General features: G+C 36.5%; 2 protein-coding genes across 2 annotated transcripts; both read right to left on the bottom strand.

The window, feature by feature from the left end:
* Nucleotides 1–6,812: 6,812 nt before the first annotated feature.
* LOC103948423 lies at nucleotides 6,813–9,142 on the bottom strand. The gene is made up of 3 exons (XM_009359453.2): nucleotides 8,610–9,142; nucleotides 8,191–8,407; nucleotides 6,813–7,869 (listed from the first exon to the last, which is right to left on the bottom strand). The coding sequence occupies exons 1-3, from the start codon at nucleotides 8,814–8,816 to the stop codon at nucleotides 7,379–7,381; spliced, it is 915 nt and encodes a 304-aa protein (XP_009357728.2). The 5' UTR covers nucleotides 8,817–9,142; the 3' UTR covers nucleotides 6,813–7,378.
* A 5,219-nt stretch (nucleotides 9,143–14,361) lies between these two features.
* Nucleotides 14,362–17,260, bottom strand: LOC103948426 (DNA replication complex GINS protein PSF2-like). Its single transcript, XM_009359455.3, has 8 exons — nucleotides 16,949–17,260; nucleotides 16,764–16,838; nucleotides 16,565–16,679; nucleotides 15,960–16,059; nucleotides 15,850–15,880; nucleotides 15,676–15,771; nucleotides 15,366–15,518; nucleotides 14,362–15,177 (listed from the first exon to the last, which is right to left on the bottom strand). Exons 1-8 carry the CDS (start codon nucleotides 16,994–16,996, stop codon nucleotides 15,157–15,159), a joined length of 639 nt encoding a protein of 212 aa, XP_009357730.2. The 5' UTR covers nucleotides 16,997–17,260; the 3' UTR covers nucleotides 14,362–15,156.
* Nucleotides 17,261–20,106: the final 2,846 nt, after the last annotated feature.

Below are 20,106 nucleotides of genomic sequence, written 5' to 3'. Positions count from 1 at the left end.
AGTAGGTGTATGAATGACAGATGAACCAGTATGTGAAATTGATGAACCTGCACCATTGGCAGTTTGAATGGTCTCTGTGGATAGGAAAGGCGTAGCCAAGGAAAGATTCTGCAAGTCTGCAGTGAGATGATTTGTTGCTCCTGAATCTGTAAGCCAAAACTGCTGAGAAGAAGCATTTGATGTTGGAGTGGATAGTGAGGAGTTGACATGCATTGCAGTCATTTGAGGAGTGGTGCCAGACATATTTGCATTTCGAAAATGGCAAAACTGGGCAGTGTGATTCTTCTTGCCACAAATCTGGCACCCTTCAACTATAACAGCCTCAGTATATTTTTGAATCGACATGTATCAGCAAGATGACCAAGTTTTCCACATATTTGGCAGGCTGATTGTGAGGGAGATGCACCAAGAATTCCAGAAGCAGAAGTAGTGTAGACATTTCTAAAGTTCCCAGATCGAGAATTAGTATTATAGTTGAATTTACCTCTGCCCTTGTGCTTGTTGTAATTGTTCTTGAAGTAGATAGGTGGAGTAATTGCACCAGAAAAACTAGACGACTGAGTGCTCGAATACCCTTGACTCGAGTTTGCAGGACTCCCTTGATGAGGACCACCAGTATACCTGTTGGATGAAAAAGACAAGTTCTTGGAACCAGAGTCAGAATTCTTGGCCACCATTGCAGAAAGAAATGGTGTAACAGCAATATTCTCAACCATTACTTCTTCAGCAAGCAACTGAGATCTCAAGTCTTTGAGAGAGATTACACTTTCTCGACCTTGAATGATATATCTAATAGTATTAAATTCCCCCGATAATCCATTGAGAGTTAAGATGACAATATCATCATCTTCGAAATGCACTCCTGCAACAGTCAAATAATCACGAGCTTCCTTAATTCGCTGCAAGTACTGGGATATGGAATCAGAGCCTTTCTTGATATTTTGTAACTTAGACTTCATTTGGAATATGGTTGCACGAGAAACAATGGAGAATTGTTCCTTTAGCCGAATCCACAGTTCTCGAGCACTTGTGCTGCCAATGACACAAGATACAGCCGATGGGGAAAGTGTGATAGTGATGAGAAAGCGCGATCATGCATTTTCCATACCTTGTATTCATCTGTGTCAGTTCTTGATGATGAATCCCCAGAATCAACATCAGACTCCCCAGAACCCGAAGACATAAACCGTGCAGGATAGGGAAGAGAATCATCCAAGAACCCTATAATTCCATGACCTTCAAGGAGCAATTGCATCTGAAAATGCCAGGTGAGATAGTTGGACTCATCAAGTTTGACAGTAACCGACGTAGGAACAGTAGAAATAAGAGAGGTGATTGGCGATTGCACAATTTGTAGTTGAATGGCAGTCACCATTGCAGCTTGTGAAGGAAAAGTTCACACAGGAAATATATCGAACACTTGGCGGACACGATTGTAAAGAGGAACAATCGCGAGATAGGGAAACGTTTAAAGTTCTGAAACCAAGAAAACCAAGATAACAGAGAAGAAGAAGAAGATCTGGAGCAGCGGAAGCAAGAGATCCAGGATCGAGATAACCGTTCAAGCAAGAATAGCTCGATCGGCGAATGATACCATGTAAATCAACTGATTATGTACTGCCGCAGCTTTGAGATATTTTGGTTCTTGTCGTTTTTCTCGCTCTGGATTAATCTTTGTGAAAAACCAGCAATCACTGTAAAGCTTGTGGCTTTAATAGGAGCTCCCTTAATTCTCCAAAAAGAAAATCGGATAATGCGTATCAAACTCAATAACGCAGACAAATTTATGCCCATTGTGTTTTCAGAAAATGTTATTCTAGATCTTTCCTGTTCATTTATAAAAGGGACCCAAAGCCAGTTTGTTTTGTACATGATTAAAAACAAGACAAATCCTAGATCTATAATTGTTTTAGATTTTGATTTACGTAGACAAAATGATGCAAAGTTTTGAGATATCTGATGACAAAGATAATGCAAAATGTGGTGATATTTCTATAGAGCACGCAGTTCTCAAAAAAAAAATTTCCGGGGTAGATACTAACTGTAGTCACTCTTCTACATGTTTATTTTTATCTATTTCTATTTATTTATAAACTTGATACCCTTTCTAATAAGAGTGAGTCTCACATCACGAAGCTAGAAAGTTCTTCTAATGGGAACAACCCGAAAAACAACTAACAAAACCTTATTATAGTATGACTTATACACAATATGATAATGAGGATGATTTCAAATGATATCACAAAAAAAATTCAGTATAGTAAATAGAAAGTGGCAAAGTGAAGAGAAAAATATTAATACATGAGAGGCAAGAGAGGGGTTTTTTTGTTTAAATGATGAAACAAGAATAGTTTTGTGAATATAATATTTGATGTGAGGTATATTTGATGGTAGATATATATACTTTCTTCAAATATAACAAGTTTATGTATATAATTGCAATCTGAAACTTAACAACAAATTGCTTGAATGAATTTGTAATTTGGTTTAAAAATTTGGTCTCCTTAACATTATCTCCTCTTTCTTGCTTCTTTCTTCGTCTTTTTATCTCCTCTCACTCTAACTCGTCCACACCATCATTTTCACCTACAAGTACTTTTCAATTTTCAGACACTCACTCCATTACAGAAAGAGATCCTCTCCAGATCTCTTCCACCAAAGCTCACGGATCAAGTGATCCAAGCCCTTGAAATTTTATCTAACGGCTAAAAACAGAAACTCCATTTAAAAATTATAATAATTTTAACCGTTGGATCAAATTTCAAAGGTCCGGATCACTTGATTCGTGAAATTTGATGGAAGAGATCCGGAGAGGATCTCTTTCCCTCCATTACTTCCCAGGCACAAACCTCCATAGAGCCATAATATGTTTAAATAAGGAAAAAGGAAAATATAAATCTTATCATTTTGAACTCATCTTTTTATTATTAGTTTTTCTTTTCTTTTTCTCTTTTTTTTTTCTTCAACTTATTAGTTTTTCATTATACTAAGTATTTCATTTGGTGTATTACCACATTTTTCTTCAACACATAATAAAAGGAGTGACATATAAAAATTTACATTTTTCTCTTTAAAGATATTTTACTATATTTACGAATGGTATGTTAATTATAAATTACGCTAAGTTTTATTCTTTCCTATTTCTTATTTCTTCGTACAATGAATTTCTCTATAAAAAAAAAAACAAAAAAAGTAACATTGTTTCAATGAATTCGTAAAGATTTCTTTCAACGTCAAGTAATCAATGTAAAGATAAGGATGAGCCATTGTCAAATAAGTGTGAAGAAACAGTAAAGATTTCTTTCAACGTCAAGTAATCAATGTAAAGATAAGGATGAGCCATTGTCAAATAAGTATGAAGAAACAAAACTAGATAAGACCAAACATAATTTTGACAAAAAAAATATGTCACACAGATTTATGCCCACAATACTTTCAAAATTATCATTCTAGATTTTTCCTCTCATATATTTACCATGTAAAGCATGCCGATTCACATCATTCGCCTTTCTTCTTCATCATATAAATGCACAGATATTATGTGGTCTTCTCTTGACAAAGTTTAGTTTCCTCTCTCAAGGGAGTCACCAATGGCAAATAATGGTGGTCAAAAAGTTCAATTTTGAATTTGAAAGTCATTGTTTGTAGCTAGTATCATTGGCGGCTGCAGGCAAAGTGGAACCAAAGGTACTCTAGGAAAAAAGGAAGAAAGAGGCGAAGCCCTTTACATCCACCCTTAAAGACCACACCTCTCATAAATATAGTTGTCTGCTTTTCAGCTAGATTGTAGAGAAGAGGATAATGATGCAAGCCGGCAGGCTCTACAGGTAATATGGACGATGAATGTAAAGGACTTCACATCATTACCCTTTTCTCTATAATCCAGCTGGAAAATAGTCAGTTGTGTTTATGAATGATGTGGTCATAGAGGATGGATATAAAGGGCATTGCCCTGTGCCTCCTCGCCCTACGGCGTAACTTTGGTTCAACTTTTCGTGCAGTTGTCAACATTGGCGACAAGCAATGATTCTCATATTCAAAGTGAATTTCTTCACCGCCATTATCCTTCATTTGGTTGAAGACTTCAAATTTAATAAGAGCATGGTCACTCAGACAAATCATAATAGGCACTTCATCACAAGTTCAATAGTAGATCAATACGTTGAATTTTCCTTTTTTTTTTTACTTACGCGTAGCACCTAACTTCCAGCTGCTACCGGCATAGATTTACATAGGAATTTACAGATTACGCACTTACAAGAACTGTTGCCAGTGGGGAATCTTGTACTCATCTTCAATTAATGTAATTCGACCAATTCTTCCTCAAAGGGATGAGCACATGATGAATTTTATAGAATGCTAATAACAAATTTTTTTTCATGGTTCACATTTCAGTTGATAAAGATAATTTTTTCAAAACATACGATATTATCTACATAAAGGAGTGAGGGAGCATGTTAACCCTCACAATTAGCTAGCCATAATAATTTTGTTCAAATTCGCATTTTGGTGAGAATCGAACCTATAACATCTTACTACTAAATTTTGTTTGGATTCAACTTTCTGAAATTTGATCACCTCTGTAAACAAAAAAAAGAACAAGAAGAAAAAATATAAGCAGATAGTACTCGTATATATTCATTGGTATTATAAGCCTTTTTTCTTTGTTATGAGATTGTTGAATTTATTATGTCGTTGTCTTTTAACTCAATGGATTATTGAGAAAAGTAACCAGGTTCTTCATGCATGTGTGTGTTTTATTTTGCCAAGTGGCTATTGATCAACTTCTTCACGTATACAAATTCGTTGATCATTACTGGATGGCCGATGAGGTGTATTTAAGAATTGTTCGAGAAATATTCAAGAAAAAAAAGTAGATAAAACAAGGACCCATAAAAATTTAGGTGTGTATTTACATTTAGTTATGATCGTTGGATGTTATAAGATTCACATGCTACAATAAAGTGTAAAAATATTTGTCTCTTACTCTTATCTCATTTAGGTATATTATGTTAATTATAATTACGTTACATTTCATTTGTTTATATTTGTCTTATTTTTTCGTACATGGAATCCATTACATAAAATATACAATAATTAATATAAATATAAGGATGTGTCATTACAAATAGTTCTGAAGGAATCAAATCTGATAAGATGTAACTTAAACCGCACACAGAATTATGCCCATTATATTTTTTAAACATTATTCTAGATCTTTCCTTTTCATCCAGGACTGAGTTATTTTATACGTGATTACAAATAAGATGTATCTTGATCAATAATTGCTCCATATTTTAAATTACATAGAGAAAATGATACAAAGTCTTGATAAAAGTAATAACCAAGACAAAGCGGAATATGATGATAGATCTCAAGAGCTTAAACCATGTGGAATTCTCAAAAATTGTATACATAATTGACCACAAGCACATTAACTTTTATAGCTCTTTTATTCAGTTTTCATTTTTTATCTATTTACGTTTATTTTTCAGGTTTCATCGATTTATGAACCTTATCCACTTGTTCACACGCCTGCTTACACACCCTCTAATGCAAGTAGGCCCTGTACAGAGCAAAACATGCCATTGGAACCCAGGATCTGCTCCAGTACCTAAAGGATATGGACGCTGAGACATTCGAGGACTTTTACTCGCTTTCAGAGCTGGATCTTGCAAATGTGATGAGCCTGAAATGCTAGGAGGTGGAGAGATAGAACATCCACTGCCACTTACTGGCAAAGTACTGTCGGCAGTTTCTCTAATGGTGGTCAGGCTGCTGTCCACGAACTTCACTAACCCCACAACGTATATACATAACTCTACCATGTTCGTTTAAACCAGATTCCAACTATAACCTTTGTACAAGCACCCCATTACGTTTTTTATTATTTATAAATTTTCTCTATTTTTTTTCTACTTGATTATTTACATCGAGAACCTATTCTTTATCAAATAAACATGCTAGAGGGGTCGCTCGCTTGCCTTCAAATGCAAGTTGGTGTTCTTAGCTTGTTCAAGTTCGGCACGAGCACGGCTGAACACGGTTTGTTATCACGACTATCGTGACGTTCGAATATCTTTGCTTGATCAGTCTTATTTGCCATTCGCAGAACCTTCGCGTTTAAGAATATCGTGGACGAGACTAAGATTTTCATTCCTCATGGGTTTTTTTTTTTCTTTTTTTTTTTCTTTTTTTTGTCGAAACTGGAAATTCATTACCAGAGCAAAAGCCTATAAATACAAGGAAAGTAGAGTGGTGAAGATAGAGACTTCTAGATGCTGCACCAAGTGCCAAACGTTGCTCCACGACTTCCCCGTGGACTTCGCTAGGCGGAGTGCATGCCTGCCGTGATGGTTTGAACAAGAAGCTAAGGTCGCGTACCAGATCCCCAAATGACATTGTTAGGTCCTCATGCATTGAGAAAACACTGGATGCGCTCTTCCCTTTCGATAGTTCAACAATAAATTACCCCGATCTCATTCATCTAATCAAAGAAAGTAAACAAAACCCGCCTCCTCACTCAATTTCCTTCTCTTAAAATAGTTTAGAAAGTAGAATGATGAGAAACGATAAGGGGGTTCTGTCAAACGCGAGGCTCTCCATGGACTCTCTGCCACCTTAAAGTTTAACATCAATTTCCGTGCAAAAAGAATGAGGAAGCAGAGAGTCTATGAAGAGTTCCACTTTTAAGAGGTGCCCTTAGCATTTCTACAGAATAATAAGAACTTCAAGATCCAATACAATTTCAAGAAACAAAATCTGCATGCTTGTGCTAAATAGCTGATTCTCTCACATGGTAAGGCCAGAAATAATAGCATAAAACAACACATCATCATAATTATTGGGGTAAAAACAAATTTCATAATTTAAGTAAATATTCTAATTGTCCTGCTGGGGAAGTTATGCAACTCTACATTGCAGAAAAGGAAAACAAAAATACGAAAGATACAGTGACAAAACTTCCTTGGCCCAGAAAAATTAGGGAAAAGGGATACATTCAAGAGGATATCAAAGAACAAAAAACAGATACAACTGAAATTTGATGCACCGTAGTCAAGCAAGAACTGTTACCACCTTGATCGGCCATTGATGCTCTCGGACTTAACCTGCAGAAGTTCCAAAAACCCGATGGTGCTGCTTGACGCGAGTGCAAAGTAAACGAAAATGAAAGGGCTCCCCAGCAAGAACGAACAGTGAAAAGTTATCAACTATAGTATGCCTTATTGCTATTCATGTTGGCCTTATGAACCTGGCCATCTTTCTGAATCTCCGATTAACGTTTATTTAAGGTCTGGGAAAACAAAATTCTGAAAAGCCGCAATACAATTAAGTCTCTTCAAGATCTCTCGCTTCAAGAGCCGAAAATTTTACATTCTTAGTGAATCCTGAGCAAAGAGTGCCTCCGCCTATCGGGCTTGTGCCTCCTAACATGATCGTTATTTACGGGCCTCAACAGTCTTTCTGCTTCAATTTCAGACTGAAGCAGAGACTGCAGCACCTTCAAATGTGCACTGCATTTCTTGTGGTCAAAATTGTAGGAACCATTAACATTCTGTTCTTCTAGATTAAACTGTCTCTGGTATGGTGACTGCCATTTCGCTTGCAGATATGCAAGCGATCTCCATGGAGGAAGAGGCATCGAGTTCTGCTTTAGGGAAGATCTAGCAGCTTCAGCCATAACTTTAAGGTACTGTTTCAGCCTAGTCAAGGATCCCACATAAACAACTGGTAGTGAATTCAATATTCTATCATACGATTGGACAGCTCTAGCTATTTCAAAGTGGCTCCGGAAATCAAGATCAATGATGAGACGCTCAGAGCTCCCCAAATTGTTGTAGTTCACCACATCAATATATTCATGATCCCCTGCACAAAGATGATACGAAAACAAACTCTCAAAATGATTGAACTCGAAAATTCCTACACCTCAATTGCAATCAGAAACCTATCGGACCCAGTTAAATAGGCAAGCCTATGAGACATTTTGTGATACATTTTCTACTGATTGCTGGACAAAGTTCGTGGGATCATAGAATCGGTATATGGGTAAGCTCAGGGTTCAGTTTACAAATATTACAGATATAAACAGAATGTGTTTAACGCACCCAACAAAAGAACAACTCAGGAAAGAACCACCTAAAAATTCCACAAAATAAGGTTTTTGCAGAATTGAGATAAATGGCATACCTCCGGGGACCTTGCTACTGCCCTGCCACCGAGCCGCGCACACGGCAGCGTCATAACCTGAAAGCCTCAGAAGCTTAACCAGAGCAAACTTGAGGCAGCTGGAACTGCATTGACCTGACTTATCAAAATTAAGATCGTTTTCGCTGATGGACAGTATCAAAGAATGAACCACTGAAGTCAAATCGCTTTCGTACCGAGCCATCGAACGCTTGAAAAACTGCAAAACAACCCAAAACCACCATTCAAAATTCTGCATAAATTAGAGGCAAAATATGAGGCTGAACAACTCAGCACATTGGGAGTAAAAATTATTGCTTTCGCATTCGAAAAGCTGAATTCAACGCTCTGAAATTACCAAGTACTTTTAAAGTTTATAATTTTACAAAACAAAATAAACGACCAAACAATCGAATTCTTACCGGAATTTTATCGGCGAGATGACCGAGATCGGAGAGAGCAGAATCGCTGTCGCTGCTACACCACGACTCAGCTCCAACGCTACCGTTTTCCAAAAAATCAGTGACCATGAGAGCGAGGTCGTGCTCGCTCTCGTGGCTGAAAGCCCCTCCGATATTACCCCTCATCCACACGTCGCCGCCTGCCATGCACACTACCCGGCAGTCCATTCCAACCCCCAAAACGCCTTCGTTTCTTCTCTAACAACGATCACCACGACCCTTCCTCTTCCTCGCGGGTAGCAATCATCTCCTAAATCCAATGTTAGAGCTCACCTCACCCGATTATATTCCTCCCCCCAAAAGCCCTACCTAGCTCAATCCCCAGCTGGAATTTTAACAACAAAGCCTCCTAATTTCTCAAAAAAAGCCGAATAAAATTCCACAAATTCATAAAATTAAAATTAAACTGTTCCGAATTGTTGGTTTGTTTCCAAATTTTGGTTTGGTTTTCAGAAACGTGATTTTTTGGTAAAATTTGATTTGATTTTTTTCAGAGGGAGAGAGAAAGAAGCCGGAACGAAAGCTATGGGATAGGAAGCAAGAGCTCACATATAAAGCGGGGGAGGAGGGATGTGGGAAATGACGGAAGTGCCCTGGGGAGTTGCTTTGGGACCAAGTAATCCTCGGGCGCTCCCACCGAAATAATCGAGGCAAAATGGATAAGGCGGAAACTGTACTTGGACTGTAACTAGGTGTGAGTTCTTAACTCGTTTATGGTGTTTGGTTGGCTGCTGGATTTTGTTACTTAATTAACGTAAAAATTTGTCATTAGTAACAATTTGGTTCCTAATTGGTGTATTTGTTTTGTTTTTTGTCTAAATTGTGTATTTGTGTCACTTAGTACTACGATCTAGTGATATTATTCTTCGCTTGCAAGTGAAAGGTCTTAGGTTCGATTTTCTCGTCAAAGGAAAATTTAAACTACATTATTGCTAGCCTATTGTAAGACTAATCTCACTCATTCCCCTTAGTGTAGATATTATCATTTGTTCAAAAAAAAAATGATGTATTTGTTAGGTGCTAAGAATATTCTAACATCTCCAATTCAAATGCTAATGGAACTCTAAAAATAAAGAATTATAGTTTTATAACACATGCGTTTGTAGTTAAGTTAGGATTATGCTAAATTCAAAATTCATATCAAATAATATGTGGTGCTAAACGGATAGAATTATTAACAGTTATCACTGGTCCGCGAGCTTTTAATTCTTATATTAGTTGTTACACGTAAATCCTTCCAACTTAATATTGTGGGTATTTCATGATGCTATCGAATCTCCTTCTAAACATAAAAAATGCTTGATTTTGGCCTAACCTTTTCATCGACCAATCGCTCTTGCTAGAATTGAAATATAAAACATATACACTTTTTATTGTGACAATTATATTGATAAGGACATGGGCAAAATGGGAATTCGGTAATACATTATATCCCCTTGGGCACGGGGACCAAACAAGGGGAGAAAACGAAAGAAGAAAAACGTAGGGCACGGTCGCCGCCTGAATGTGAAGATGACGTGAGCCGCAAGTTACACGGAGATCGCTCCTTTTGTTGACAGCTATTAATTAATTAAATTGAACAGGTGTCTTGTATTTTTTTTTACACCTTTTTACAGGTTCAACTTCAAGTATTTGGAAATGAATTATCTTCGGATCTTTTCTTTCTAATTCATTAAGTTTGAAGATTCGGGCTATTGAAAATTGCTCTAACGGTTAAAGTTATTATAACTTTTAAAGTAGACTCTTGTTTATAGTCATTTGATCAAATTTCAACGATTCGAATTCTCAAACTTGATGGATTAAGAGAAAATGATCCGGAGATAATCCCTTTCTCAAATTGCACTTGTATTTATTTATTTCTTTTTTTAAGATATCTATTCATATTATTAGGGGTATATCCTTTTCGGGACAGCGATGCATTTATTATTTGAAAAATATGTAATTATTAGAAGAAAAAAAACTTGTGGCAAAAACGATGGCGATTCAGAAACAATGGATGATGCGTTTGTTATCGACGTAGTGCTAGCTACAAACCGGCAGCACTTGATTAGGTTAGTATGCTTAATTTGTCGAGTGAGAAATAACTTATATAACACGAATGTATTATTATCATTATGATTTCTTGTATCGATCATATGTTGCTATGTGTAAGAATCTTGGGAATTTTATTGTGTCATTAGCACAAAGTGCATATAGTGTTGCAGAGTATACGTACCATGTGAGTAATTCCGTATGCAGTCACTTTTTTTATGTGTGAAGTGGCTCTTGATCTTGTTAAGGTTCAAGACATTCCTTTAGAGTTTGGAGGAATAAGACTTGGCTGCTGAACATTTCAGCAGGAGGTCTTGTTTACACCCAATTTCAGATGGACACGTGTCCAAGTTTTGATTTTTTAAGATTCAGAACGTTCCTTTAGAGTATGTTGGAGGAATAAGACTTGGCTGTTGAATATTTCAGCAAGAGCTGCTTACACTCAATCTCAAGTGGACACGTGTCCAAGTTTTGATTTTTTAAGATTCAGGACGTTCCTTTAGAGTATGTTGGAGGAATAAGACTTGGCTACTGAACATTTCAGCAAGAGGTCCTGCTTACACCCAATCTCAGGTGGACACGTGTCCAAGTTTTGGGCATAAATCCTAATAGACTTCACCACAAGGATATAAATCTATATTTTTTTACCACAAGGGTTATCTTCCGAATATCATATGACTACAAGGATCATTTATCTAATTTGGCCTTATGTTTATCTACTGCACAGATATCAAAATTTAAACTCATCCAACGATAATAAATAAATAACAAGAATAGCCATCACTGTATAAGTAGTGAGCAAAACTATTTCTGTTTAAAATAACGATTTGTAAAAGAGAAACACAAAAACAAATGAATTTTGACGCTGATAAGAGCAGACGCGCCAGTGTGGGACCACACGCGGCTGCGAGACAGTATCTTTCACTTTCTCGCCTTATCTAGGTTTGAAAGAAGATGATGAGTACAATTGCGACCGGGGCAAGTGTGCAAATACTCATGACTTACGTATTGAATGGTCGGTCAGTTTTGAAAAATTTTTGGGTGTGCCGGGAACACCATGGACACATGGTGTTCCCTCACTCATAAAAATTTGAATAAATAAATAAATAAAATCAAATTTTTATGAGTGAGGGAACACCACGTGTCCATGGTGTTCCCGGCACACCCAAAAATTTCTCGTCAGTTTTGGACCACCAAGAAGGATCCCCTAGCTTTCCTTCCCTCTGCCCAGATCCAGCCCCACTTTCAGCTACGCTCACGTGGCTCACGCGGCTCACGCGCTAGCAGCTATACCCTCAACTTTTTCATTGTCCATAGCCGTTCTTAAGACAATAAATGAGATCATTTATACAAAGCGTTGGTTTGAAATGATAATGCTTTGAAAAAAATATAATTAACTTATTATAAAACATGAAGCATCAAAGAATATCAAACTAGTCTTATATTTATCTACGTTGGAAAGAGGGATTTGATTTTGAATACAAAGAGAGGAGCATATGGTCGGCCAACTCGATTAAACCCAAATCTAACGTAAGTGTCCATGATTGTTTGGTTAGTAGCATCCAACTTTAACATTGATGACAAGTTGCAAGTTCAAACTTGATGAATGGCATTTGTTAATTGAGAAATTCTAAGAAGACTCTCTCAAGTGGAACTCTTTATGAATTCTTTGAAATCTCATGCTTTTGGCACAATATTTTATAATATTGTCACGAAAATTGTACCAAAAACATGAGATGATGAAAAATCTATAAAAAAAATCCTACTTTTGAGAGTCTCCGCAATCTGAAAAACATGGAAAAATAGAAACTATTGAGACACACGGTGCATTATATGATCAACCAAATTATTATAAACATGATATATTTCAACACATGTTTTCTCTCATTAAATTGGCACACCTTGATCCGAATATCGAAATGGATACCAAAATGAAAGCATGTTGACTAACACTCGAGAGTGACAAAAGTCATAACTGCATAACATGCTAATGATGTGGAAAAAAGCATGCCACAAATAAGTTAGAAAAATCAAAGCAAAATGAATAAAAGCAGTAAATCACAAATATCTCAACAATAACACTATGCTCATCAAAATTAGAGAGACACACTCGAGTCTATACAGAAAGCAATTATATGAACAAACTAGGTGTATTAATCTACACTCAAGTACTACATGCACATAAAACTGACGCTAACCGTGTCATAAACGAGTCCTAATGTAAAAACAACTAGAACAGGCTAGCATCTATAATAAATCCAATGAACAAAATTGTGCGATGTGAATATACACGTTAAAAAACAACTAAGAACCAAATATGAATAAAGAAAACGTCATCATCACTGTACATAGTTATTTATTCCCCCCCTTTGTTTGGTTAAAGAATCAACTCTGAAATAAATAAAGGTCAACCGCATGCCAAACTTGTATTTTTCCTTTCCAATTCAAATACTTAATTCTTGGTCAGTTCAACTAAAAGAAAAGGTCAGCATCCAACAAAAAATAAAAAATAAAAAAACCAACAAAGCATACCACACATTTTCTTCAGGATCAATTATTCAAAAAAAATCAAATTTTCAATAAATAAAGGCTAACAGCTTCGTGATCATGTTGGATGAATTGAGGAATTCGTATCTCCATTTCAATGTGCCCCTCTCCATTTCTCTCCTCTCCTCACGTGAGAGGAGATATCGTGAGAGGGACACCAAAGCAGAAATTAAAAAGTATTTTCCGTCGAATAGGAATGCAGAAGGTAGATTTTGACCAAATCTCTCTAAACAAATCACCACGCAACATCCTTAATACACAGCACGCTAGGAAAGACCATGTTGCAATTTACAAACCAACAAATTAACCCAGTGGCCATTTGCCAGGCTGGAAGCCTTGGTAGCTAAGCATATGCAACGGCTCACTGGAACTAAACATAATTTAAATACTCACCTATCAATCTGAAAATCTCAAAGTTTTTCCCCTTCGGATAAGCTTATGAGCAATATAATAACATTCTTCTGTCAAAGAGAAAGATAATGATTGCAAAATTGGGACCTCAAAAGGGGGAATATAATAATTACCAATAAAATAAGACCTTGAAATTATTTATGAAAAACAACTAGGCATATATCCTAAGCATACGTTAATCTATGAAGATTCTTTAAAGTTTTTCTCGTAAGCACCTTTGCTAGAGGCACTTTTATTAAAGACGCCAAATTTTTAATAAAAATTTAAGTAGTTCCTAGAGAAGCATTAATACGAAGCACTTCTAAACGCATTTACAATATACACACTATCAACATTTTCTTGATTATCTAAAAGCGTTTTTAGCTATCGAAAAAGCACTTTCTAAGTCCCAATATGTCATTCAATTTAATTTTCTTTTCCTAGAACTTGAGTATTAGACATCCAAAATCCATCAGTTCCCCTCTGTTTATGGGTTGTATTTTGGCCTAACATTGAACACAAAACTGGACAACCAAAATGCATGTGGCAAACAGACACTCTTATCAATTACCCCTATAATATAGAGTAGGGCCTGAGGGAACAGGAGGCATGTTATGACCCAATCAACTTGGACCACTGAGGAATATCCAAATGTCAATCCAGTCATTTAGATTCCCTTTTTATGATTCTGGAAATAAAGATAAACATGAAGCAAATAATTCATTTAAAATAAAATAAAAAATAAAAAGTAGCAGACACAATTATTTACAGTTTTCTATGTTTAATTCTTGTTGATTTGAGGCCACCACAATTATTACAGCTAATTATTCTCAAAACTACTTTTTAGAAAAATATTGATGCAACAAATTGTTCTGTCCTAAAGAAATTTCAAAATTATAGATTTGGAGTAGTGATTCTCTCCAAAGTGCATGAGAAAGCAACCTATAATGCTATATAAAACTTATTCCCACCTATCTAGGTACACAAGAAAAGCATCAACAATAGAAACAGGCAGAGAGTCCTGATCCAATAGTTTATGCATCAAGCTAATATCTGCTCTTATATGTTTCTGAATACATGAGTACCATGAGAGAGAGAGAGAGAGAGAGAGAGAGAGAGAAGTATAATTTCAACAAAATAAGCTTGCATCATGATTTACAATCACCCAGTTATGGTTTTTGCAATGTTAAAATTTTGATTAGGATAGACTGGTTAAAAGCTTCCAAAGTGCTGTTTAGTTATCAAACACCAATGAACTAGAAAAGGAGGAGGGCCCTAAAGGGATTAGTGGTCTATGGATCGAACACCAAGCAATCAACCTATCACAGGCCAATATTACATAAACAAAGCGATCCAAAAAGCTAGACCCTAGGTAACAGGATGAAATAGGCAAAAGAAGACCAGGAAACATGCACCTATGTGTACAATCTCAGGGTTATTACTAAAAATGGCTTTCGGTGAAAGAAGTACTTTCCTTGCGAGCATACTGAAATTAGTGGTTCGCTGAATTGAAAGGTACTTGTTGCCTCTACGAAAGCTTTTACCGTCTCCGCAGAGGGCGCTGAAAAAAAGAAAATAGAGTTAACCTTTTAGAAACAATATGTGTCTTGGATACAAAAATCAAATACAACCAGTCACAGTTGTTAATGAGACAAATTGTCTCTCCCAACAAATAACACAAATAATCGCTTCACCTTCGCAATTCTACTAAACAAAGAAAAGAGAAGTATGGATCACATAGCCACATACTCTTGGTATATTGTCAGTTGCTTGTGGCCGTCTGGTGGACATTCCATCTGGATTTGGAACCAGCTCTGGACTGCCATGCTTATAAAATGCCTGTAAGGCTCTTCCAACAAATGGGCGAACTAAATTCACTTCCATGGCAGATAGATCCTTCACCTGCAAGTACAAATCAAATTTGCTCAAGAGCACCACTCAAAAGGGATGTGCAGATGGATATATTACCAACATACATGAATTCCATATTATATAACAATTCATTCGAAGTAGTTCCGAATCAGCTCATCCAATTGCACCATAAAATAAATGCACATACCATCACTGCAGAAGAGTGAGCTTCCTCGAATGATTCTAAGCTACTCTCAACCTTATGAAACCTTACATCCTTTATGTCGTTAATAAGAGACCTCACCTATTAGAAATAACTACAGTGAGATCATTGCAAATAGGGTTGATGGTTAAATACAGGTTGCAAGAGTCCTGAACTCACCATATACATGTCAGGAATGTCACCAGGTGCACTATCATCAAAAAAGTTAGAGATGCCATCAACATATTTTACAATGAAATATAAAATATGTACAATGTTTCACAACTTACTATTCAAAAAGAAGGCTAGAGATTTCAACATAATGGAAAGGTAGAACTTGAAATGCTGCCTGCGAATCACGCTCTGCTTCCAAAATCCGAGTCAAGTTTTCTATTCCCAGGACATAAGTTAAATGAATAGAACGCATTAGATTACTTGTAGCATATGGCTAGAGAGTTCAACACAATGAAAATTCGTTTGAGTTCCAATCCCATGTTAAGTAATAAGTACTACAAAATTTAACAAATGAACAGGTTCCAATTAATACGATTTTTTTTTTTTGGTAAAGACCGAAGACAATTAAATACGTATTATTTCACTATTGCATTAACACATTGAAAAAAAAACACACGTTAACCTAAAAACTCACATATTAACTGCTGATGTGCAAGCATTTCCAACAAAATACCCCACAACGGCAGCCAAAAGAAGCAAGACAAATTTTGAACTATTTGCAATGAAAAAGGCAGCATGGTAACCACCCAAATCCATCCATCATCAAAGCATAAAAATCTACTAGAAATCAATCCATTTCAGCACATTTCTTTGACATTCTTAGATAAACATGTCACAAATAGAGAACCATTAATCAAACTAACACCAAAGCAGGACTCACCGATAGACATCCACTCTGGTGGCCGAATTGTACATTTCCCTCTCTTCTTCATAGCAATCGCCAGCCACAATGGTACTTGGGCCGCCATTTGCGGGTAGAATGGACCGAAATCTCCCTGTAAATCCATGATACAAGTTACCCACCTGCAATAAACCAGCTCAATCTACCATAAATAACATGAACAGAGCGAAGAACATACACAAAGCATGTTGAGAGGGTCCATTCGCATATTGGGGACAATCTCCACCATTTCATCTTCGGCCATAAACTCGACCTGCGATTTCGAAATTTTAAATTAAATTCACAAAAATGATCGAAATTAAAAACAAAACAACCACATTAAGCTAATAAAACAGATGAATACGCAGTGGGAGAGAGCTGAACCTCTTCGCCGGAAAAGACAGACAGGCTGGGATCGGTTTGGCCGGCCATCCCTTGAAGTATCGACACCGGTGAAGAATTGAGAGTGATAGCGTTGCAATTTGAACCGAGTTAAGTCAATTGGGGTCAAATATTTGGGGATGCGGAATGGACTGGCGTGGACGCGTGTATCATAATTGGCGCTGCACAATTGGGGGATTTGTAAACCCTAACTTTGGTGGCGGGAAAATTGGATTTCATTGCTTAGGCCAACTCGAACCCGTCGCCTAAAAGCAATAATTTCCCTTCTACTCTCCCTTAATCCATTCCAACTCAATTCTAATTTGGACCTGTAACTTTAAAAAAATAAAAAATAAAAAAAACCAGAAACCGGCCCAGATTTAGCCTAGAAAATAGTGTAGGCCCAACCAACACAAGTTTTGAGTGCCAAACCCACCCCCAGGAGACGTGGGCAACGCATTAAGGTTGAGACAGGCATGGCCCCACCCACGTGGACATATCGGCCACTTGCGCCAAAGATCTAACAGCTCTTTTTAATCCAACAGCTGAGATAAACAGGTTGTTGGTTGATCCAACTGCCTACATTCAAATTTATTTTTTTATTTTTATATTTATATATTTATTGAATCAAACGGCTGAAATCGAACATAATTAAATCTAAAGGTTAAGAAAAAAAAAGATCTAACGGCTCAAATTTAAATCCAGCGGCTAAAATAATTAAAAATATATATTTAACTCAAAATTCACCCAAAAACTCTAAATACCTATATATTTGTTCAAACATCCACACAAAACTCACTTTTCTCCTACAATTCTTCCAATTTTTCTTTCTATCATTTCTTCCCATTTCCAAATTTTTCAATATGGCAAAATAGCATATTAAAGGTCGTAATTGGATCTTTGAGGAAGATGTTGTTTTATGTTTGGCATGGGTTTCTATTAGCGAAGATGGTGTCGTTAGCACGAATCAAAATAAAAAGGTTTTGTGGGGTAAAATCGTTGATAAGTTCAATGAAAACTCCAACGCCGGGCGAAGGGAAAGTGGTGGTGTTTACAACAAAGCATGCACTTTATGGAAGGGAAGCTTGGAGAGAGTCATTGTTGACATGGCTAATGGAAGGAGCGCCGCAAAAGTTGTGAGTTTCTTTGTTGATATTTTATTTGTCATGTACACAATATTATTTTGCAACTAATTATTTTTTTGTATTTCTTGCATAGGGTGACAAAGCAATGGCAATTTACAAGACAAGCACTACACCAAAAAATCAATCTTTTAAGTTGCATCATGCTTGGAACTAGGGGTGGGTTCGAAAAACCGAAAACCTAAAAAAACCGTACCGAAAACCGAACCGAGGACGAAAAAACCGAACCGAAAAAAAAAACTGAACCGAAAGTGTAAAACCGGACCGAACCGAACCGAAGTAAGGCAAAAGGACGTCGTTTTATATTTAATTATAAATTAATAAATTTTTTTATCTTGAACGGCGTCGTTTTTTCACTCACTCTCGTCTTCAATCTTTAGTTCAGTCTGAAAGTGAAACCCTAAACACTCCGCCGGCCTTCCCTTTCCCTTATCCTCCTCTGCAGCACTTTCACTCTGGACCATCTTCTTCCCAGCTCCGCCGCTCTTCCGCTTCGTCTTCTTCCTTCCCTACGACCTGCTGCAGTGCTACGACCTGCCTCACACATCGACGCCGTCTTACTCTCTCTCAGTCTCTCACCCCCACGACCTGTGATCAGTAACCCGCGCGCGACCCACGACTTCCTCTCGCCGTTTCTAGTCTCCAGTCCTGACCCACAAATTCCCTCATTTGCAAGGTTAGTCTCTCACCCAGTCACCCTGCTGTGTGCAGATTTTTTTTTCTCGATTTCATTGGTTATAATCTGTAGACATTTCTATTGGGTGCTATATTGCTATAACCATTGTTTTAATTTTGGTTTATAAACATTATTCAGACATTGTGTAACCTTATTCAGACATTTGTAATTTTGGTTATAAACATTGGTTCTGAATCTTCTGATTAAATAAACTCATGAGACATAGCAGATGTTTATATGCATAATCCTGCATCAACATTTTTGCCTTTTCTGCATTTTCTGCATAATCCTGCATCACATAATCATTAATCACACATTTTCTGCATAATCATGCATCAACATTTTCGCCTGTATCAACATTTTTGCCTTTTTTGCATAACCCTGCATCACATAATCACACAGCTGGTAAGATTCTTAGTTGGCAAGCCAAGGATAAGCACAAAGTTGTAATTTACAACCACTCAGAAAATTGTAACCTTCAAATTATGATGCCCAGTCTCGTAACAGGGCACCACATCAAAACTCAGCAACTCATTGATAATTTGATATAATCCAAGTGAACTTTCTCGATATTGTTACCAATACAAGATGACCAAGTTTCAAGTTTAGATAGACAATCTCTTACTCCTTCAGCCCACATCTGAAATCTAATCAAATTCTTGGTTGTTTCCCGCACCTATATTTCAATGTGAAAGTAGATGAGTATAATGTCTGTTAGGTAAAATTTCAGAACGTAATAGAAGATAAAAAGCAGTTAAAACTCACAGGATTCATATATATAAAAAAAGGGGGGAGAATTAAAGAAATTGCTGGGGTTGAACGACTTCGGATTGGCTCTCTTGGGATGTGCTACATGTAGTATATATTCTTTTTGCTTCTACATGTTTTAGAACTTGTTATGGTGATAACTCAAAATCGTGTTTATATCTTTGCTTTAGGTATATAATTGTCTTGGTATCTTCATTGAAGATAGATCGATAGCTACCTAGCTATCTTATAGGTAATTAAATGAAGATGTTAAGTAAATATTTTTCATAGAAATAGCCTCTACAATTCAACAAAAAAAAAAAAAAAGGAAAAAAAGAAGAAGAAAAGACAGTGTTTTAAACATCAACATCATAGGTAAATGATTAGTATATAATTAAGAATTTTTCAATTTAATTCCATATTTACCATAAAGGGAAGAAAAGCCATAAAACTAAGTGGGTTTCTTATTGATTGATATTCATGATGGAGTACTTGAAAATGTATATGTGTTATTTGTTGGTGAATTCTTGAAATGGAAACAAAACAATAATCTGTGTTGGATACAAAATTCTCACAACATGTCCACACATGCATGC

Source organism: the organism of the source record quoted next, unplaced genomic scaffold (assembly GCF_019419815.1).
Source record: "Pyrus x bretschneideri cultivar Hongxiangsu unplaced genomic scaffold, Pyrus_bretschneideri_v1 Contig4, whole genome shotgun sequence".
NCBI lineage: Eukaryota > Viridiplantae > Streptophyta > Magnoliopsida > Rosales > Rosaceae > Pyrus > Pyrus x bretschneideri.
This window is presented reverse-complemented; position numbering and strand designations above follow the sequence as displayed.